This window comes from Berghia stephanieae, chromosome 6 (genome assembly GCF_034508935.2).
Source record: "Berghia stephanieae isolate SIO BIC M18660-M18661 chromosome 6, UCSD_Bste_1.3, whole genome shotgun sequence".
In the NCBI taxonomy this organism is placed as follows: Eukaryota; Metazoa; Mollusca; class Gastropoda; order Nudibranchia; family Aeolidiidae; genus Berghia; species Berghia stephanieae.
The window spans coordinates 4,818,772-4,843,028 of NC_088365.1; the positions used below are offsets into that span (position 1 = coordinate 4,818,772).

The window sequence follows — 24,257 nt, forward strand, 5'->3', positions numbered from 1 at the left end:
TATTTATCTCCCCTGTTTCCATCCCCAAGCATATAAGTCCCTCCATATCTATCTATTTATCTCCCCCTGTTTTCATCCCCAGGCATATAAGTCCCTCCATATCTATCTATTTATCTCCCCCTGTTTTCATCCCCAGGCATATAATGCGCAATTGGGATGTCAAGAAACTGATTGATAAATCGGATGGATCTGGTACAAGTGAGTTATAATTATTCCATGGTGGGGGTGTGGAGTGTGGGAAGGGATGGGGAAGACTATAAATATGAGATTAAATATTCAATATTGCACAGATATCACTACATGTGGTCTCTTTGTATGTGAGATGACAGTTCTATCAAGGATACTAGTCTATCACAAGGTACTTTCCACCAGTTCTAACAGACCCAGCAACCTATTCTTTGCGAGGTGGATAGAATAAAGAATAAAAAACAAAACCCTCAACAACACCTGGAACTGATGCTGGTCTCTTTGTGTGAGATGACAGTTCTATCAACTGAGCTATCACAATTCCCCCAAGATGGTGGTGAAGTAGATACAGTAATGCGATGTTGAGTGAGAAATTCATGGTTCGAGTCTCATTTATGCCATCTTCATTGTTATCCCTGAGAGAGACTCTTTCCTCCCTATTTCAACTTTTTCACAACTTTTTTGATTTCCTCACTTTGGAAAACATTGATGATATTTGTTGACATTAAATGTTTCTCTTAACTATTGTATGTTTTTTTGTGAGATGGCATCATATGTTGTCTTGGCATCATATGTTGTCTTGGCATCATATGCTGTCTTGGCATCATATGTTGTCTTGGCATCATATGTTGTCTTGACATCATATGTTGTCTTGGCATCATATGTTGTCTTGGCATCATATGTTGTCTTGGCATCATATGCTGTCTTGGCATCATATGTTGTCTTGGCATCATATGCTGTCTTGGCATCATATGTTGTCTTGGCATCATATGTTGTCTTGGCATCATATGTTGTCTTGGCATCATATGTTGTCTTGGCATCATATGCTGTCTTGGCATCATATGTTGTCTTGGCATCATATGTTGTCTTGGCATCATATGTTGTCTTGGCATCATATGTGTCTTGGCATCATATGTTGTTTCATCTATTTTTTGGCATCATATGTTGTCTTGGCATCATATGTTGTCTTGGCATCATATGTTGTCTTGGCATCATATGTTGTCTTGGCATCATATGTTGTCTTGGCATCATATGTTGTCTTGGCATCATATGTTGTCTTGGCATCATATGTTGTCTTGGCATCATATGTTGTCTTGGCATCATATGTTGTCTTGGCATCATATGTTGTCTTGGCATCATATGTTGTCTTGGCATCATATGTTGTCTTGGCATCATATGTTGTCTTGGCATCATATGTTGTCTTGGCATCATATGTTGTCTTGGCATCATATGTTGTCTTGGCATCTTATGTTGTCTTGGCATCATATGTTGTCTTGGCATCATATGTTTTCTTGGCATCATATGTTGTCTTGGCATCATATGTTGTCTTGGCATCATATGTTGTCTTGGCATCATATGTTGTCTTGGCATCATATGTTGTCTTGGCATCATATGTTGTCTTGGCATCATATGCTGTCTTGGCATCATATGTTGTCTTGGCATCATATGTTTTCTTGGCATCATATGTTGTCTTGGCATCATATGTTGTCTTGGCATCATATGTTGTCTTGGCATCATATGTTGTCGTGGCATCATATGTTGTCTTGGCATCATATGTTGTCTTGGCATCATATGTTTTCTTGGCATCATATGTTGTCTTAGCATCATATGTTGTCTTGGCATCATATGTTGTCTTGGCATCATATGTTGTCTTGGCATCATATGTTGTCTTGGCATCATATGTATTCTTGCCAATATAAAAAAGATTATAGTTATGGTTTCGCCTCCTCATAAAAGTTTTTGATTAGTTGTAAATACGATGGGATTGGTAACGATAGAGAAAAAAAAGGAGACAATTTTGTACATGGAGATGATGGTGATGATGATGATGATGATGATGATGATAATGATGATGATGATGATGGATGATGCATTGAGAGAATGTGAGAGAAGAGCCTATTCTATGATAAAGATGATGATGATGATGGTGAGGACGACAACGATGACAATGATGATGATGACAATGACGCAAACTGGTCTTTACCTTCAATTCCAGCACCGCCAAAATCCCTGAAATGTACTGTTATCAAAAGGGGTAGAAAGAGAGGACCGAAGCCAGCGGACACCGCCAAGAAAACTGTGAAAAGAGGTATAAGATAATGTTTGCATTTTTACTCATCGATGCTTTAGGTGTGATTCCTCTTCTTCTTCTTTTGAAAAAAATTAAAATTTAAAAAAATATATATATATCGCAATATCCACTAAATGTGCTCAAAGCGCTTTAAAGGGGTCCCGGACAAACAGCAACACGTAACATGTAGAACGAGACAGGCCTGTCAGGTGATATTACATTTTTTTTGGACAGACACAACGCTGTTAATGGCCAGGTACTCATTTTACACCTGAGTACGGTGAGAGAATGTAAGTAAAGAGCCTTTTCCAAGGACTCAACTATGCGCCGAGCGAGGCTCAAACTCAGGACCTTCCAATATGAAAGCGAGAGTCATACAACTTGACCACATAGCCGCAGTTTGTTTTTTTTTGGTACTAAATACAAAGAATATGTTTATTCCCCAAGTGACGCATATGGACAAACAAGAAAACCCAAGTTCAATGTCTTTAATGAACAAAAAATGAATATTACATCTTAGAAAAAGAACAAAATACCAAAATCTCTTCTTCCTCCGTTATCCAAAAAAAAAAAAAACTTAAAAAAAAACCCAACCAAAGAAAAACCAGTAAAAATGTTAATACATACAGACATCAGAAAAGTATTAAGCAGGTCTTGTCGGAGCACAATCTTGAAATGTTCATATGTATTCATGTTTTTACCATTTAATCTCTTATCTAATTTCATCTTATGAAGTCTATCACATCGTGTTTTATGCTATCTTATACTAATACAACTTTTTATATATCTCATATTATCTTTTTTCTTTAGAAATCTAATCTTATCTTATCATAATTTTTTATTCTACTATACTATTACAACTTTGAACATTTTTTATCTCCTGTCTTAATGTATCTTTGTTTTATCATAAATCATTTTATCTTATCTAACTTTTTTTTCACTTTCTTCAGCGAGGGAAAGTCTTGGGACAACTTCCAAACAACCTCGGAAAAAGGCGAAAAAAGAAAGCAAGCCTCAGGATGAAGAAAAGAAAGAGACATTTCCAACAGTCAAAAAATCGAAAATCAGTAAGTCTTATTTGGATTGGATTCGGATTTGACGCTGTTCCGATTTTAATTTCAATTAATGATTATAGGGTAAATAAGTCTGATACTTATAATAATAATAGTAATAATAATAATAATAATGATAATAATAATAATAATAATAATAATAATAATAATAATAATAATAATAATAATAATAATAATAATAATAATAATAATAATAATAATAATAATAATGTTAATAATAATAATAGTTATAATAATAATAATAATAATAATAATAATAATAATAATAATAATAATAATAATAATAATAATAATAATAATAATAATAATAATAATACTAATAATAACAATAAAAATAATAATAATAATAATATTGATTTTTTTATATAGCACCTGTCCTATACAATATAGCTCTTTGCGTAAAATATACATGGCATGCAATATATATCATTTTAAAAAATCGAAAAAAATAAAATATAAATATCACTCTATCATATTATCAACAATATTTAAAAGCTTATACGAATTGTAGTATTCTGCTCAATTTTAGATTTGAAATTTCAGAAAAAAAATTGTAATAGCCTATTTAGGTACTATTTGCGTATATTTTATGAAAACTTTTAAATGGTGTATACACTTTTGGTCTTGTATATCAAATTATTGTATGTTGTTTACTGAAAGTTGTCAAATAAATAATGAATGCTAGAAATATAACTTTGAAAAATGTTATTGATGCATAAAAGTTATAAAGAGCATTTAAAGGTTTTAAAAGCCGATCAGCTCTTAAATGATACGATACGAAATCATGTTTTCTGCTTTTTTCATTTTTTATTGTTGTCATTCCTGTAGTTCTGGACGAAGAAGACAAGCGGGCAAAGCTCAAGATGGGGAGGATCAGGTGTATCTTTTCTCCCTTTGAAAACGGCATTGTGAGTTCTGTTGAATCGCTTAAACACATTCGACTCTAGAGTCTTATTTATCGTGTTTTGATCACAAAGGGGAAACCCCGAAACGTTCTCATCAATTGTCTTTGTGAATTAAACTGAAGTTTTATTTTTGTTTTTCATTGTTCTTCTTTCATTGTACTTTCACTATACTTCTTTCATTGTACTTCTTTCATTGTACTTCTTTCATTGTACTTTCACTATACTTCTTTCATTGTACTCCTGTCATTGTTCTTCTTTCATTGTACTTTCACTATACTTCTTTCATTGTACTCCTGTCATTGTTCTTCTTTCATTGTACTTTCACTATACTTCTTTCATTGTACTCCTGTCATTGTACTTCTTTCATTGTACTTCTCTTATTGCACTTCTTTCATTGTACTTCTTTCATTGTACTTCTTTCATTGTACTTTCACTATACTTCTTTCATTGTACTCCTGTCATTGTACTTCTTTCATTGTACTTCTCTTATTGCACTTCTTTCATTGTACTTCTTTCATTGTACTTCTTTCATTGTACTTTCACTATACTTCTTTCATTGTACTCCTGTCATTGTACTTCTTTCATTGTACTTCTCTTATTGCACTTCTTTCATTGTACTTCTTTCATTGTACTTCTTTCATTGTACTTTCACTATACTTCTTTCATTGTACTCCTGTCATTGTACTTCTTTCATTGTACTTCTCTTATTGCACTTCTTTCATTGTACTTCTTTCATTGTACTTCTTCTTCTTCTTCTTCTTCTTGTTCTTCTTCTCCTTCTTGTTCTTCTTGTTCTTCTTGTTCTTCTTGTTGTTGTTCTTGTTGTTGTTGTTGTTGTTGTTGTTGTTCTTCTTCTTCTGAAATGAAGGCCTTTAAATTGTTGTAACTGTCACGCGCATTTTTAAATATTTTAAAACCAAACTAGTTTTAAATAGTTTTTGTTTGTTTTACTTTCACACATCTTGTTTGTAAATATTTAAAAACCAAACAAATTTCTAAATTTTATTATTTTTTTCTACTTTTCATATGTTTCAGTTCTTGCTGTGTCACGTGGTGTCCCACATGTTTTGCCCCAAGGATCTCCATTTCCGATTGCCGTCTCTAGACATACGGACAATATTTAGGACACTGGCTCCAGTAAGTCATTCAAAAACTGTTAGCTTGTTGGGGCCTTTCATGGGTGCCAGTTTCCCGGTTCATGCCGGAATTCCGGTTTCGCGATATCTTGAAGTCAAATAGCTTCGGTTTCAGTGTTTTGAGTAAAATAAACTAATAGCATCGGTAAAAATTCGAAAACGTGATTCAACTGCACTGTGAGTATTTCACTATGTATTATAAGTTGGTTTTACAATCAAATTAATTTCCTCATTGTGTCAATATGTTTGCTGTGTAATCATTTAATAATGGTATAAAAACTGTGATGAAATAAGAGTAAAGTTTAGGCCGCATTTTCAGTACGAACATTTTCAGGTTTGGCAAATTGTCGAGATTTTAGTTTCAGGTTTCAGCACTTCTTCCTGCTGGCACCCATGGGGCCTTTTTGGATCTCCCATAGTGGGCAAGAGGTCACTTGCTTTGACTTCTATCCTCTTATTTATATATGTTTTCTGAGTTGCTTTCTGTCTTTGTCTTGGAATGGGATTACTTGGTTTTGTCCTGGCCCTTGATAGAGTCCTTGACCGAGAGGGAAACAGTCAAATGTATAGTGTTAGTTTTAGTGGTGATATTTTTAAAATTGTAAATCATATCTTTGTTATGTATTGGTAGTTATATTTTGTTTGTTTTGAGCGTGTCTTGTAAACATTTCAGTGTATTCTTCGTTGTGGCATCCTGTGTTGGTGTCTGGATGAGACTTTTAGGTGACCTCATACTAAAAGCATTGAATCTACAGCTGTTCCCTTTTTCGGGAAAAAACAAACTTGTATCAAAATTTAGCCAGGAAATTCGTCCTTCAAATATCGATGTGGTCTCAGGTTTGAGAGTTTTTAGCAAGATCAAGGTCATATAAATCGATCAATATTTAAAGGACGAGTTTTCTGGCCAATTTTTAAAATACTTGTTTCTTCCTGAGCACGGCAGTTAAATGGTTAATTAGGCTTGATTATTTGGACTTGGAAATAAATTTTCAGTGACTGGATCTGAATCTGAATCTGAATGTTACTCAGAGTCGATGACTCAGGAATTAACACCAAATGAATGCTGTGGGTCACATATTTATTTCATCCTTCAGGAATTGTCCAAAGACAAGACTTGTTATTCCATCAGGGGAAAGTCTGCCCGTCTGATTAAGGATGAGAACTTTGTGAGTCACATCGGTGTGTATCTGGCCAAAACCTACTACGACCAGGTAAAGTATAGCCTTTCAAAAACTTTAACTGTCTCTTGACAGCCATTTTCATGATTTTTTCCCCAAAGCGTCATACCCTTCCAAGATGAAGATAGATTTTTAAAAAATTTCTCAACATAAAAGCAATAATCCCATGTTATGTATAATTTATTTCATAAAGGCAAAGATTTGTCTTCAAATTGGTTGATGATCAAAAGATATCTGAGGAAAAACAAATGATGCTGGTTATATCCTTGGGAAGGCGTCTTTTCCTCTTTCTTTGGGGTTTCCATTGCAGAACCTTGCTTATCAATGTTTTGTCAAGTCTGCGACGGACATTCCCCAACCATTACCATCTTCTCCTTTTATTGAAATTCTCCAGAGACACCACCTCCGCTCTAGCTTCCAGGTTCTCATTTGAGATTGTATTCAGCCAGAAGATCTTGAAGATTCGTTGTAAACATTTGTTTTAGAATACCTCAAGTTTCTGGGTGATACTTTCTGTGGTCTTCCAACACTCTGATCCATAGTGCAAAACATGTCCTGAGCGTTTTGTTATATTGATCAATGTTACAAGGAAATATGGATTTTTCAAGTCAGAAATAATTTTAATGTTCGATGACGAAGTGCTAACATATTTCCTTTTCTTGTTTACCTGAAGAAGGCCAAAGGCTGAAATGTCGGTTACTTTGTTTTGAATCTTTTATAAGAGTAATTTTTACTCCTTTTATTTTACTGGGGGGCGAAGTGGCCGAGTTGTTAAGGCATTGCACTGTGATCCGGATGGCCCAGGTTCGAGCCCCGCTTCAGGCACTTTTTTTTTTTTCCTTGAGCAAGATTATTAACCCCCAATTTGCTCATTTGGACAACATGGGTGATTCCTGTTGACATCAGACATCTTGTTTGATGAGTTATCTATATTCCTTCGTGGAATGCCTAGGCGACGATATCTTATGATATCGTGGCGCAAAAAGCATAATTTTTTTAATTTTAAAAATTTTACTATACATTTTATTGACTCATTTAGACATTTCTAGATTTTTGGTAGGTATAACTGGATGCCCCAATAGTTCATTGATTATTTACTTTTTTTCTTTGATACATTCCAGGAGATCGTGGCAAACTACAAGGATTTCAAATTTAGTTACAGCCCCAGACACAGAGTGGCCATGTTCGAATCCTTCCTGGAAGTGGTTCAAAAACTGCTTGTCAAGTTCAGGTGTGGAACAAATGGGGAATTTTTAATTTCTTGCTCTCCAGAAATGTTTTGCCTACATTGTAATTGCTTGTGAAATTGTCCTGAAGAAGTTCATCAGTGAGCCATACTGGCCATTGAGCTGCAGCAGATATATATATATATATATATATGAGCCAATAAGATGGAGAGAAAGATAAAATGAGTAAATGTGACTCATATATAAGGGAACAACACAAAAAAAATGACTTTCGGGCTATATAACATGTTTCCTGTTTACTTGAAGAAGGCCAAAGGCCGAAACGTCATTTGTTTTGTGTTGTTCCCTTAAATATGAGTCACATTTACTCACTTTATCTTTCTCTTCAACTAGTTTCACTGCAAAGTACTCTCTGTCAAATTCAACAGTCTTAACCACCAATACCACTCCCTTCTTCTTCTTCCTTTTAAGTCTGGAGCTTCAGTTTTGAAGATTAGACAGACAACAGTATTTTTCATTTCATTGGAGCTGTAAGACTATTCCACTCATCATCATAGTTTGTCACTCCAACACTGAACTCACTCCACAGCATCTGTGGAGCAGACACTTAGGTCATGGTCAGTGCAGCTGGGCCCATCTGGCATTCACTAAGGATGTGCTTCATCGTCTGCTCTGGGCATCCACATGTACACAAACTAGTCTCAGCCAGCCTCCACTTTTTCATGCTTCCAGCTGTTCTCCCAATTTTTGCCGTGCTCTGTTCACTGTTGTCCATTCATTCCTGGGGAGATCAGTTCCGTAGGACAGTTCTTCTCTCGGATCTTCAACGGCTTCATTTGCATGATTGTCCCATTCCCCCCATCTGGAAAGTCTGTATACAGCTGTCTCAATGCTGATAGTATTAATGAGTACAATTGGACATCCACTCTTGAGTGGGGAGTCATAAACTTTATAGGCCTTATGTTAGGTATTGCTTTCAGTTTGATCTTTCAAACAGTTTTATATATACAATCCCATCTGTTTTTGTGTCCAGTTCTCCAGAAAAACCGCTGGCCTATGAATGGCCGCTCACGACGTCAGAATTTCACCGCATGTACCAGGTCAAGCTGGCAGTCGATCACGAGGCCCTCGAAGCGATAGCCAGGCCCCAGGTGAATTTCGACAGCATGGATTCCTTTGATATCCGGGCTTCTGTACTTTGGGACTTTATTATGGTGAGTAATGCTGAGTCCTGTTTTTGTCAAAGTCCTATTCCTATCTTTTCTTTTTTTTTTTCTTTTCTTTATTAGTCCTTCAGAGCCATGATTAGGCCCATTGAGCCGGATTGTATCCCAGTTTATATGAAACATTGATAAAAACTTGTGAGTTAAATTGATAAAAATTTGTGAAAACGATTTTTTTTCTTAGTTTTTTTTACAAATAACTTGTTATTGGAGTATTTATGTGGAATAATACTAGATAATAAAACGGCGCGAGCAGTCAAAGGATTCTGGCCCATATCAGACAGAGTAATGGCAATCAAACTACAAGCAAAACCTTTTGATTTTGATATTTTACAAATATACGCCCCAACCACCAGTCACGATGATGAAGAAGTGGAAAATTTCTATCAACAAATAGATAAAGCAATGCATCAGTTTAAGTCTTCAGACATAAAACTCATCATGGGCGATTTTAATGCCAAGGTGGGCCGAGAAAGAATAGAAGATATTGTGGGCCCACATGGTCTGGGAGACAAAAATGACAGAGGTGATCGTCTTATTCAATGGTGCCGTCAACATGATCTGACAATCACAAATACTTGGTCAACAAACCACAATAGAAGGAAGTGGACATGGAAAAGTCCTGGAGATGGAGTGAGAAACCAAATAGATTACATACTCATCAGCAAACGTTTCCAAAACTCGGTTTTGTATGCCAAATCTATGCCGGGGGCTGACTGTAACAGCCATCATATACCTGTGCTATGCCAGGGGCTGACTGTAACAGCCATCATATACCTGTGCTATGCCGGGGGCTGACTGTAACAGCCATCATATACCTGTGCTATGCCGGGGGCTGACTGTAACAGCCATCATATACCTGTGCTATGCCGGGGGCTGACTGTAACAGCCATCATATACCTGTGCTATGCCGGGGGCTGACTGTAACAGCCATCATATACCTGTGCTATGCCGGGGGCTGACTGTAACAGCCATCATATACCTGTGCTATGCCGGGGGCTGACTGTAACAGCCATCATATACCTGTGCTATGCCGGGGGCTGACTGTAACAGCCATCATATCCCTGTGCTATGCCGGGGGGCTGACTGTAACAGCCATCATATACCTGTGCTATGCCGGGGGCTGACTGTAACAGCCATCATATACCTGTGCTATGCCGGGGGCTGACTGTAACAGCCATCATATACCTGTGCTATGCCGGGGGCTGACTGTAACAGCCATCATATACCTGTGCTATGCCGGGGGCTGACTGTAACAGCCATCATATACCTGTGCTATGCCGGGGGCTGACTGTAACAGCCATCATATACCTGTGCTATGCCGGGGGCTGACTGTAACAGCCATCATATACCTGTGCTATGCCGGGGCTGACTGTAACAGCCATCATATACCTGTGCTATGCCGGGGGCTGACTGTAACAGCCATCATATACCTGTGCTATGCCGGGGGCTGACTGTAACAGCCATCATATACCTGTGCTATGCCGGGGGCTGACTGTAACAGCCATCATATACCTGTGCTATGCCGGGGGCTGACTGTAACAGCCATCATATACCTGTGCTATGCCGGGGGCTGACTGTAACAGCATCATATACTGTGCTATGCCGGGCTGACTGTAACAGCCTCATATACCTGTGCTATGCGGGGCTGACTGTAACAGCTCTATACTGTGCTATGCGGGGGCGACTGTAAAGCATCATAACTGTGCTATGCCGGGGCTGACTGTAACAGCCATCATATCCTGTGCTATGCGGGGCTGACTGTAACAGCCATCTATCTGTGCTATGCCGGGGCTGACTGTAACAGCCATCATATCCTGTGCTATGCCGGGGGCTGACTGAACAGCCATCATATCCTGTGCTATGCGGGGGGACTGTACAGCCATATATACTGTGCTATGCGGGGGCTGACTGTACAGCCATCAATCCTGTGCTATGCGGGCTGACTGTAACAGCCATCATATCCTGTGCTATGCGGGGGCTGACTGTAACAGCCATCATATCCTGTGCTATGCCGGGGGCTGACTGTAACAGCCATCATATCCTGTGCTATGCCGGGGCTGACTGTAACAGCATCATATACTGTGCTATGCCGGGGGCTGACTGTAACAGCCATCATATACCTGTGCTATGCGGGGCTGACTGTAACAGCATCATATACCTGTGCTATGCGGGGCTGACTGTAACAGCATCATATACCTGTGCTATGCCGGGGGCTGACTGTAACAGCCATCATATCCTGTGCTATGCCGGGGGCTGACTGTAACAGCCATCTATACCTGTGCTATGCGGGGCTGACTGTAACAGCCATCATATACCTGTGCTATGCCGGGGGCTGACTGTAACAGCCATCATAACCTGTGCTATGCCGGGCTGACTGTAACAGCCATCATATACTGTGCTATGCCGGGGGCTGACTGTACAGCCTCATTACCTGTGCTATGCCGGGGTGACTGTAACAGCCATCATATACTGTGCTATGCCGGGGCTGACTGTAACAGCCATCATATACCTGTGCTATGCCGGGGGTGACTGTAACAGCCATCATATCCTGTGCTATGCCGGGGCTGACTGTAACAGCATCATATACCTGGCTATGCGGGGGCTGACTGAACAGCCATCATATACCTGTGCTATGCCGGGGGCTGACTGTAACAGCCATCATATACCTGTGCTATGCGGGGGCTGACTGTAACAGCATCATATACTGTGCTATGCGGGGGCTGACTGTAACAGCCATCATATACTGTGCTATGCCGGGGGTGACTGTAACAGCCATCATATCCTGTGCTATGCCGGGCTGACTGTAACAGCCATCATTACCTGTGCTATGCGGGGCTGACTGTAACAGCCATCATATACCTGTGCTATGCCGGGGTGACTGTAAACCATCATATACCTGTGCTATGCCGGGGCTGACTGTAACAGCCATCATATACTGTGCTATGCGGGGCTGACTGTAACAGCCATCATATACCTGTGCTATGCCGGGGGCTGACTGTAACAGCCATCATATACCTGTGCTATGCGGGGCTGACTGTAACAGCCATCATATACCTGTGCTATGCCGGGGGCTGACTGTAACAGCCATCATATACCTGTGCTATGCCGGGGGCTGACTGTAACAGCCATCATATACCTGTGCTATGCCGGGGGCTGACTGTAACAGCCATCATATACCTGTGCTATGCCGGGGGCTGACTGTAACAGCCATCATATACCTGTGCTATGCCGGGGGCTGACTGTAACAGCCATCATATACCTGTGCTATGCTAGGGGCTGACTGTAACAGCCATCATATACCTGTGCTATGCTAGGGGCTGACTGTAACAGCCATCATATACCTGTGCTATGCTAGGGGCTGACTGTAACAGCCATCATATACCTGTGCTATGCTAGGGGCTGACTGTAACAGCCATCATATACCTGTGCTATGCCGGGGGCTGACTGTAACAGCCATCATATACCTGTGCTATGCCGGGGGCTGACTGTAACAGCCATCATATACCTGTGCTATGCCGGGGGCTGACTGTAACAGCCATCATATACCTGTGCTATGCCGGGGGCTGACTGTAACAGCCATCATATACCTGTGCTATGCCGGGGGCTGACTGTAACAGCCATCATATACCTGTGCTATGCCGGGGGCTGACTGTAACAGCCATCATATACCTGTGCTATGCCGGGGGCTGACTGTAACAGCCATCATATACCTGTGCTATGCCGGGGGCTGACTGTAACAGCCATCATATACCTGTGCTATGCCGGGGGCTGACTGTAACAGCCATCATATACCTGTGCTATGCCGGGGGCTGACTGTAACAGCGATCATATACCTGTGCTATGCTGGGGGCTGACTGTAACAGCCATCATATACCTGTGCTATGCCGGGGGCTGACTGTAACAGCGATCATATACCTGTGCTATGCCCCATACGAGTTAAATTGAAACTCTGCAAAAGAGCAAACGCTAAACCTAAATACCAACTAGACATTCTCCGGAGGAACAGAAGATACAAGAAAAATTTGAACTATCAGTAAGAAACAAGTTTGAAGTGCTTGGAGAACTAACAGATATAGAAGAGAAATATGAGCAGTTTAAAGACAGTGTTGCTGCATCATTAGAAGAAAATGTTCCAACCACACTTAAGTTGCAGAAGAAGAAATGGATTACTCCAGAGATATTAGAACTAATGAATGAGAGAAGAAAGGCCAAAAATCAGGAAGAAAAATACAAGACTCTGAACAGGCAGATAAAAAGAAAATGCAACGAAGCTAAAGAAGACTGGATAAATGAACAATGTCACTATATAATGTCCTGCAAAGAAAAAAATGGCAAATTCTTCCATCAGAAAATCAAAGAAGTGACAAACAAAACTAAATCAGGTGCTAAAAGTGGATGCATCAAAGACAAGCGTGGAAACACCATCATGGACAAAGACTGCATTCTAAACAGATGGTCAGAATATATTGAAGAACTTTTTTTTGATAATCGAGGAGAAATGCCTATGATAAAAGAACTGGAAGGGCCTTCTATAATGAAAGATGAAGTTAGGAACGTCATGAAAAGCATGAAAAATGGAAAAGCTGCAGGACCTGATGCCATAACAATTGAAGCCTTGACTGGCCTGGGTGAATGGGGGATTGAATTCATCACAAACCTTCTAAATCAAGTGTATGACACAGGAAAAATGCCAACTGATATGAAACGATCCATTTTTATAGCACTACCAAAAAAGCCAGGGGCAGTTGATTGTGAACAACACAGAACTATTAGCCTAATGAGCCACCTCACAAAAATTCTTTTGAAGATAATTTTACTAAGAATAAGAAATAAAATACGACCTGAAATTGGGGAGATGCAATTTGGTTTTGTTGAGGACAAGGGTACCAGAAATGGAATATTCACATTATCAATGCTGATGGAAAGATGTATTGAAGTAAATAAAGATCTGTATATGTGTTTCATCGACTATTCAAAAGCCTTTGATAAAGTACAACACGAAAAACTATTCAAAATTCTATCATCCTTGGACATTGATGGTAAAGATTTAAGAATATTACGGAATTTGTACTGGGAACAAGAAGCAGCAATGCGTGTTGACAACGAACTAAGCAGTTTTACACCTATTAGAAGAGGAGTTAGGCAGGGGTGTGTTTTGTCTCCAGATTTATTCAACCTCTATAGTGAAATGATATTAAGAGATATCGAACATAAGAAGGGGGTGTGTATTGGAGGAAAGAATGTAACAAATCTGAGGTATGCAGATGATACGGTTCTACTGGCAGAATCTGAACATGAACTACAAGAATTACTGGATGTTGTAGTCAGGAGTAGTGAAAATATGGGACTGGAACTGAATATATCTAAAACAGAATGTATGACGGTATCTAAAAATAATAACCCACCAGCCTGTGTAATAACAAGCAGAGGACAAACAATACAACAAGTTGAATGTTTCAAATATTTAGGCTTCAATGTAACATCCAATGGAAAATCAGATTGTGAAATAAAGAAAAGAATAGGTATGGCGAAGAATGCATTCAACCAGCTGCATACAATTATGAAAAACAGGAATATTAGCATGAAAACAAAAATCAAAGTCCTGGATTGCTATGTACTGTCTGTGCTGCTATATGGTTGTGAGAGCTGGACCATAAACAAGACCATGGTTAAAAGACTGGAGGCAGTGGAAATGTGGTTTTACAGAAGAATGATGAGGGTGTCATGGATGGAAAGGAAAAGAAATGAAGAAATTTTAGAAATGGCAAACAGAAAAAGATCACTGATAACAAAAATCATCAAACGCCAAATGGAATTTTTAGGACACATTATCCGCCACCCTGGTTTGGAAATACTCGCCTTGACTGGAAAGATGAATGGAAAAAGAATAAGAGGAAGACAAAGAATAACGTATTTGAAAGGGATAAGAACTTGGACAGATGAAGCTGAGAAAGGTGGCGCTGCTTTAATAGAATTGGCAAGAGATAGATCAGCTTGGCGGAAGATGACCTCCGACGTCTGCTTCAGATATGGAACTACATGAGATGAGATGTGGCTAACATCTCAAAAACAAACTTTTGGCACAGACTCCATTACAAAATTTGATGTTTAAGTAGATTGAGACGCTACATTCAATCTTTAAAATAAAATCTTAATTTTATGTAAATTTTCTAATTTTGACCTAGAAGTCATTTTTCAGTATCTGGTGAGGTAACCAACCCCTCCCCCCCCCCCCCCCCCCCAGAAAAAAAAATTAAAAAAAAATCAAAAAACAAAAACAAAAACAAAACGTGAGCGTTTATATTGCACAATAACCACTAAATGTGCTCAATGCGCTTTACAAGGGGTCTGTAGCGAACAGCTACACTAAACATGAAGGATGAGACGTGATACCTGTTCTGTGATGTTACAGATTTTTTCCGACAAGAGACAACAATATTAACGACCATGTTCTCATTTTTCACCCAAGTTCGGTGAAAAAATGCAAGTAAAGAGCCTTTTCTAAGGACTCAAATATGCTCCGCTCCTAGCAAGACTTAAACCCTGGACCTTCTAATCTGAAGGCGATTGCCATACCACAAGACCACATAGACTCGACACATACCTGACAAATACAATATGGACATGAGAAAGCACCAAGGTAACGTCCATATTTATTTCATGCATGCATCTATCTATTTACAAATAAAATGAACAAGAATTCATTTGTAACACATCCTATCCCATCCAGGGGTGGATGCATGCAAGCAAGACCATCTCCAACATCCTGGTGTATCACATTCTATGCAAGTATTCCGAGAAGGCTGTAAACAGGACACACATCTTGCTCAAGCAATGTCGAGTCATGTACATGCACAAGGTAACTACTTCTTCTTCTTCTTCTTCTTCTTCTTCTTCTTCTTCTTCTTCTTCTTCTTCTTCTTCTTCTTCTTCTTCTTCTTCTTCTTCTTCTTCTTCTTCTTCTTCTTCTTCTTCTTCTTTCAGCTTATCCCGCATTTTGCAGGGTTGCCATAATGAATGCCATATCTCCATGCATCTCGGTTCATTGCATCATCTTCCTCCAGGCCCAGTTCTTTCATATCATCCTTTACCCTGTCCATCCATCTGGCCTTCAGGCTTCCCTTTTTTATTCTTTCCTGCCAATTGTATATCTAAATACTTTCCTTCCCACAGACTCCCTCTCTCGTCTCTAAACATCTCCAAACCATTTCAATCTATCTTCTCTCATCTTTATTGATACATTCTTCACTTCAGCCGACCTTATACATGCACAAGGCAACTAAAGATACTGAATATTGGTAGATAAATGGCAGAGACTTATTACAGAAAGGACATGCTTACTTTTTCTCTACCGTCTGGGTTTTTAATTAATCTATTTATGTTTTTATTATTTTTTTGTTGTTAGCTGAAGAAGGGTTTTGAGCCTGAAACGTCCTGTGTTTGGTATTTTGTTCTTTTTTGAAGCTGTTGTATTACTTTTTGTTTATGTCTTGCTTAGTTGTTTAATGATGTTTTCTGATTACATTCAGTTAAGAAGACTCATTAGTACCAGTGCTTTATTTTTTCAAATTTTAAATCTTATCTAGTTTGAATGAAATTTGAGACTCTTTACTTAAAAGAAAGGTTGATTCGACATCATGAATTTTTACAATAGTTTACAATGAAAAAAGTTTTGTCAAAAATCAGTTGTAGACGTAAGGCGTTCATCAATGTCAGCAATGGTTTTTTTTTTTTCCAGAAATACAACTATCAGGATGGAGGTAGGACTCGAGCTCCCACGGATCAGGTGGTGAACAACCTTGTTCTATCCAGGAGGTGAGATGTATAATATGGAGATGTGATGGTGATTGGTAGATGGGATGATGGATAGATCGATGGATTGATGGAGAGATGATGGAGAGATTGATTGGTAGATGTGATGATGGATGGGATGATGGAGAGATTGATTGGTAAATGTGATGATGGATAGACGGATGGATTGATGGGGGGATGATGGAGAGATTGATTGGTAGATGTGATGATGGATGGGATGATGGAGAGATTGATTGGTAGATGGGATGATGGATAGATCGATGGATTGATGGAGAGATGATGGAGAGATTGATTGGTAAATGTGATGATGGATGGGATGATGGATAGATTGATTGGTAGATGTGATGATGGATGGGATGATGGATTGATGGGGGGATGATGGAGAGATTGATTGGTAGATGTGATGATGGATGGGATGATGGAGAGATTGATTGGTAGATGTGATGATGGATGGGATGATGGATAGATTGATTGGTAGATGTGATGATGGATGGGATGATGGATTGATGGGGGGATGATGGAGAGATTGATTGGTAGATGTGATGATGGGGGGATGATGGAGTGATTGATTGGTAGATGTGATGATGGATGGGATGATGGAGAGATTGATTGGTAGATGGGATGATGGATAGATCGATGGATTGATGGAGAGATGATGGAGAGATTGATTGGTAGATGTGATGATGGATGGGATGATGGATAGATTGATTGGTAGATGTGATGATGGATGGGATGATGGATTGATGGGGGGATGATGGAGAGATTGATTGGTAGATGTGATGATGGATAGATTGATGGATTGATGGGGGGATGATGGAGAGATTGATTGGTAGATGTGATGATGGATGGGATGATGGAGAGATTGATTGGTAGATGTGATGATGGATAGATGGATGGATTGATGGTAGGATGATGGAGAGATTGATTGGTAGATGGGATGATGGATGGGATGATGGAGAGATTGATTGGTAGATGTGATGATTTGTGGGGGGTGATGAGAGATGATTGGTAATGTGAGGTGGTGGGTGATGGGAGATTGATTGTAGATGTGATGAGTTGGGGATGGAGGATGATTGGTAATGTGATGGGTTTGGAGGATTGATGGGATGATGGAAGATATATGGATGGATGATGAGATGATGGAGGTGAGGTGATGGATGAGATTGATTGGTAGATGATGATGATAGATGTGATGGGATGATGGGGATGATTGGAGATGATGATGATGAGTTTGGAATGTGATGAGATGGATGATGGGAGATGATTGGTAGTGATTGGATGAGATGTGATGGGGATGATGGAGAGATTGATGGTAGATGGTGATGATGGAATGATTGGAGGGATGATGAAGGAGATGAGTATGATGGAGATGATGTTGATGGATGTGATGGGAGAGGATGATGGATGGATGAGTGTGATGGATGTGGGGATGATGAGGATGATTGGTGATGGATGATGGAGGTGATGAGAGATTGATTGTATGGATAGATGATGTGGGGATGATGAGATTGATGTGATGGATGATGGAGGGATGATGGAGAGTTGATTGGTAGATGTGATGATGGATGGATGGATAATTGATGGTAGGATGATGGTGGAATGATTGATGGGGATGATGAGAGATATGGTAGATTGATGGGATGATGATGGATTGATGGGATGATGGATTGATTGGTAGATTGATAGGATGATGGAGAGATTGATTGTAGAATGGATGATTGATGGGATGGGATGATGGAGAATTGATTGTGATGTGATATGGATGGATGATGGAGAGATTGATTGGTAAATGTGATGGATGATGGGGGAGATGAGAGATGATTGGTAGATGTGATGATGGGATGGGGGATGATGGAGAGATTGATTGGTAGATGTGAGATGGAGATGGGAGATGATTGATGGAGATGGATGATGGGGGATAGAGATTGTTGATGGATAGGATGATGATGGGATTGATGGATGGTGTGGGATGATGGAGATGAGGTGAATGTGATATGATTGATGGGGGATGATGGAGAGATTGATTGGTATTGTATGATAGTTGATGGAGTGGGGGATGATAGATTGATTGAGTGGATGATGGTGGGATGAGAGGATGATTGAGATGTGATGATGGATTTGATTGGGGATGATGGAGATTGATGGTAGATGTTGATGGGAGAATGGAGGATGTGATGGTAGGATGGGTAGAGATGATGGATGATTGATATGGATTGAGGGGATGAGGAGAGAGTGTGTGATTGTGATGGATGGATGATGGAGAGATTGATTGGTAATGTGATTGGATAGATTGGTGATGGAGGATGATGGAGAGATTGATTGGTAGATGGATGATGGATGATGAGGATTGATGGAGAGATTGATTGGTAGATGTGATGATGGATAGATGGATGGATTGATGGTAGGATGATGGAGAGATTGATTGGTAGATGGGATGATGGATGGATGATGGAGAGATTGATTGGTAAATGTGATGATGGATTAGTGATGGGGGGATGATGGAGAGATTGATTGGTAGTGATTGATGGATGGATGATGGAAGATTGATTGGTAGATGTGATGTGGATGGATGATGGATGATGGGGGATGATGGAGAATTGTTGTAATGTGATGATGGATGATTGATGGATTGATGGGGGATGATGGAGAGATTGATTGTAGATTGATGATGGATGGGATGATGGAGGATGATTGGAATGTGATGTGGATAGATGATGGATTAGGGGGATGATGGAGAGATTGATGGTAGATGGATGTGGATGATGGATGGATGATGATGATGGTAAATGTGATGATGATTGATGGGGATGATGGAGAGATTGATTGGTAGATGTGATGATGGATAGAGTTGATGAGATTGATTGGTATGGGGATGATGAGGAGAGATTGATTGGTAGATGTGATGATGGATTGATGGATGATTGGATATGAGATTGATTGTAATGATTGTGATAGATTGGTAGATGTGATGGATAGATGGATGGGTTGATGGTAGATGATATGATTGGTATGGGATGATGATGGATGATGGAAGATTGATTGGTAGATGGGATGGATAGATGAGATTGATGGGGGATGATGGAGAGATTGATTGTAGATGGTGATGGATGGATGGGATGATTGGAGAGATTGATTGGTAGATGTGGGGATGGATGGATATGATGGATGGATTGATGGTAGGTATTGATGATGATTGAGATGTGATTGTGGAGAGATATTGGTATTGATGGATATGATGGATGATGGAGAGATTGATTGGTAGATTGGGATGATGGATTGATATGGATGGATGGGATGGATGAGATGATGGAGGATTGATTGGTAGAGTGTTGAATGATGGTGATGGAGATGATGAGAGATGATTTAGATGTGGTGATGATGGATGATGTATGGGTATGATGGATAGATTGATGGAGAGATGATGGAGAGATTGATTGGTAAATGTGATGATTGATAGATGTAAATATTTCTGCTCGAAGAAATAAATAATAATGTGAAATTGAATGTAAGCTTTAATTTAATTTCAAAAACAGATCAAATGAACGTTTCAGGTTTCCCCTTTATCAACAAAACACAATGAATGAAACACCACAGAGGAATGAGATAATGTGGGAGTGGCGTAGTTAAGATGAATAAACAAAACAACCAATGCCAACCAATGTTTTGTTTATTCATCTTAACTACGCCACTATCACATTATGATATTCATCTGTGGTGTTTCATTCATCCTGTTTTGTTGATAAAATAGCGTCTTTATAATTTGTGAGATTTCACAAATTTTATCCTTACAAACTGATCAATGAATATATTTCTATTCTACATGATTTAAAAAACTTTCTCTTGCTCCACACAGACACAGAGAACACCTGTCAACTCATTTTCCCATTGAGCTTCTTGGAAATGCCTTCAAGCAATTGGAGCAATGGAGCGACCATTTCAACAAAACTCAACAACAACATCATCAACCGCCCTCATCATCATCATCATCATCATCATCATCATCATCATCATCATCATCATCATCATCATCATCATCATCATCATTATTACCATTGTTGTCGAGTGATGAAACGGGTGATAAAGAGAAAAAGGAGTCTGTGAAAAAGCAAGCAGATGCAACTTCAGCAACAGAAGCAGTTCCGTCAACGAGTGGTGAATGCAGCAGCAGCAGAGGTAAAGCTGGTACTAGTGCCGTTCTCGATGCCCAGAAGGATGAGACTCCGAGTGGAGATGGAGGAGACGAAGGCAAAACTGAACCGTTCACAATTATGGACATCAACAATTTACACGGGGGTTCATTGATTACAATTTTGCCTCTGGTAGCTTTGAATATGGTAAGTTATTTTTTTTAAATTATCTCTCTCCTTACCAACCATTTTCAGAATTTTCTCCAAAATATCACACTCGCTCAACACAAAAATAGATTGTTCTTACTCAAACAAAAAAGCAACAAGTACTTTCTATACATAATATTGTTGTTCAGAAAAATGAGCTCTTACAACACAGTGTCGAGTATTTATAACTACATATAACAAAAATGTTTCTTAAATTTTTGTGATTTACAAAAGAAATGAGAAATTAGAGAAAATTGTAGGTTGAATCGTATTGGATGTAATGACATTCCTAAGGCTGGTTAGTAGACCTTCAGAGCCATTGGCTCATAGGGGCCGGAGTTTATCCTGGTTTCTATCACGGTGCAATGCCTTAACCACTCGGCCACTTCCCCCCCCCCCCCCCCCAAATACCGGGACATTGGCTACAGTTGATACCCTCTGTCAGGACTGCTGTCCATTTTCATTCCTCTCCCTTTCTATAATCCTACTCCATGTTGTTTGTTGGAACTTCCTTTCCCTCTCTTTCCCTCTGGAGTCCATTCCAACATGATTTGTCACAAATACATTACCCCTCTCCCCCCCATCTCCTTCTTTCTTCTGGTTCCCAGTTGGAGGTGGACATCACCTTCCCCGATCACATGGTCAGGCTGAGCAAGGAGGGCATGGAACAGCTGACCTCCAAGAAACGTACCCCTGGGACGAAAAGAAAGGCCAAGGAAGCTGGTCTGGACACCAGCCTGGAAGATTCCAATGACGAAGACGGTAAGTCTCGGGTTTATTCATTTTCACCAGACTAGGAGGCTCAGATTAAAATCTAAGCACTAAACGTGCTCAAAGTGCTTTAAAATGTAATTTTATAAAATGAATATAACAATACCAAACATGGAACGTTTCGCCTCAAAACCCTTCTTCAGCCAACAACAAAAAACAGTAAAGACATAAATACATTACTAAATTCCAGATAGACGACAGAAATAATTACTTGCCACCCTTTGGATAAGAAGCTAGTCTGTCCAAAGTACTTTCTGCCATATTTAAAGACCAAGTTACCTAATCACTGCTGGATGGGTGGAGAGGTCAGAAAAAACAAACCATGACTGCACATGCGACCATACTTTTTTGTCCCAGTTTTGTGAAGTGAGTGCTCTTGTATCAGAGCTATCATGACCCTCTTCCCGATATGGTTCAACAGTTGTGACGTCACTTCCCTTGTAATGACGCATAGTAACTTAGCAACTGGTTCTAAACTATCGGAACAATGGCGGAGCGGGTGGTTGGATGGGAGCATCACCCTTGAATCATATACCTATGATGTTCGCATGGGTGTACGATCCGATAGTGATGTCGTTTCTTCTTTTCTTTACTAGCCTATCCTGCTTCTTTGGTTTGTGATTGTATTTTTGACAGGGGATATTTTTTTTTCTGTAAATCTTCTGCCTGTTTGTTCTTGGTTATTTATAATTTAGCTTATGATATCTTTAGGTTATGATTTTGATTTACATTTGTACTATTTTTGTTAGATTGCTTGTTTTTTTGTTTCAGCGGTCTCTCATATAACCTCAATTGTGTTGGAAGAGACCTAAAGCAACAAACAACAATGGCGGACAGCCTTATGAAATATTTCTCTGACGAGCATAAAAGTGTATCAGGAGGAGAAAAACATTATAAATCTGATCACGTTTTGACATTTATACATTCTGATCACATGACATGTGAAAAAGTTCTAGCCAGCATGAAGAATAAATAGTACAGATTTTCTTTGTTTTAGAAGCAAGCTGCTGGTTGCTGGGCAGACATCGTGACATCAGACTATTGAATCCTATTATAAAATTTTAATTCATTCTTCTCTTCCAGAATTACCCGAAGGAGTCCGAGAGGTAAAGAACTGGAGGAAGTTGCGGTCCCAAATCCACCGGAAGAGAAAGCCAAACCGCCGTTACTGGGGGAGTAAAAATGAGGACAGCGATGTTGACGATACTCAGCCAGCTTTCATACATACGGCCAGTGGCAACGTGAGAATGCATTTCAAACCGGAGGAAAATTCCAACAGAGACACTCTCATGGATTTTACCATGGCTTTCGCATCCGGTACTCTCCTAGCTCTAGCGAGAACTCACGCTCTTCAGGATGTCGACTTAATGAACACCAACATCAATGTTCAGAATTGTTTCGTTGTAGATCCGCTTGTCATGAAATTTGCCTTGAAAGATTGCAGTGTCGGTGACAGTGGGAAGACTGCTAGCTCTTCATCGAGTTTAGAGAGTAGTAGTGTGATTATAGATGGGAGGAGAAGAGAAAATTCTGACAAAGATTTCACATCTAAGACGGTGGTGGAAGCGTCGCCGCCTAAACCACCTACAATGACACAAGATGCTTCAGACTTTGTATCACAGACTACTCATCATCCCATGTCACTCGGTGATGGGGAGAAATCGTCATCAAAGATGATAATGGAAACATCTTCAGCATCACCAACACCACCATCATCATTATCAACATCAGCATCATCGTCGTCTAAAATGACACAAGATATAACAGACTCTCATTCGCAGGTTCATTCTACCTCATCACAGATTGAAAAGGAAAAATCATCCAAGATAATGGAAATATCAGCAGCACCGACACCACCACCACCATCATCATCATCATCATCATCATCAACATCAGCATCATCAGCATTATCTAAAACAATACAAGACATTCCAGACACACCAGCCTTGAATAGCAGTACTTCCTCCGTGACAAGAGACCAAATTTCAAAAATTCCACCAAGTTCAGAAAATTCAGAAAATCCATCAGGAATAGAATCTTTGAGTGACAACTCAAGAGGCAGTGGGAAGACGTGTCTTTCAGAATTTAACAGACCCGATTTGTATGCGAAAATTATGACTCGTTTGGAGCAGACTTTTCCCTTTGACTATGGTGATGTTGACGTTTTCCAAGAACTCGATTCAATATCCAAGGAGGGTGGTGGTGGTCAAGGCAGTGAGTGGGTGGAGCAAGGGCGGAGCTTGTATACGATGATTGACAGCTTTGGAGAGAGTGGCATGTCAGAGATGGACCTTGAGGTTTGTTTTTTTTTTCATAGTTTTGAAGTAACACTAATAATATAATGAAATAAAAATAAATATAGAATAAATATGAAGATT

General features: G+C 39.5%; 1 protein-coding gene across 1 annotated transcript in view; it reads left to right on the plus strand.

Annotated features, from left to right (window-relative positions):
- Positions 1-24,257, plus strand: part of LOC144974376 (general transcription factor 3C polypeptide 1-like) — a gene marked incomplete in the record, with an annotated part of 443,780 nt that overhangs the window by 34,674 nt on the left and 384,849 nt on the right. The window contains 13 exon segments of the mRNA XM_078917212.1: positions 137-198; positions 2,183-2,275; positions 3,208-3,324; positions 4,159-4,238; positions 5,271-5,372; positions 6,466-6,582; positions 7,671-7,780; positions 8,770-8,950; positions 15,693-15,821; positions 16,701-16,777; positions 20,628-21,108; positions 21,717-21,870; positions 22,963-24,176. Of these exon segments, the coding sequence (XP_078773338.1) occupies positions 137-198; positions 2,183-2,275; positions 3,208-3,324; positions 4,159-4,238; positions 5,271-5,372; positions 6,466-6,582; positions 7,671-7,780; positions 8,770-8,950; positions 15,693-15,821; positions 16,701-16,777; positions 20,628-21,108; positions 21,717-21,870; positions 22,963-24,176 (2,917 nt within the window).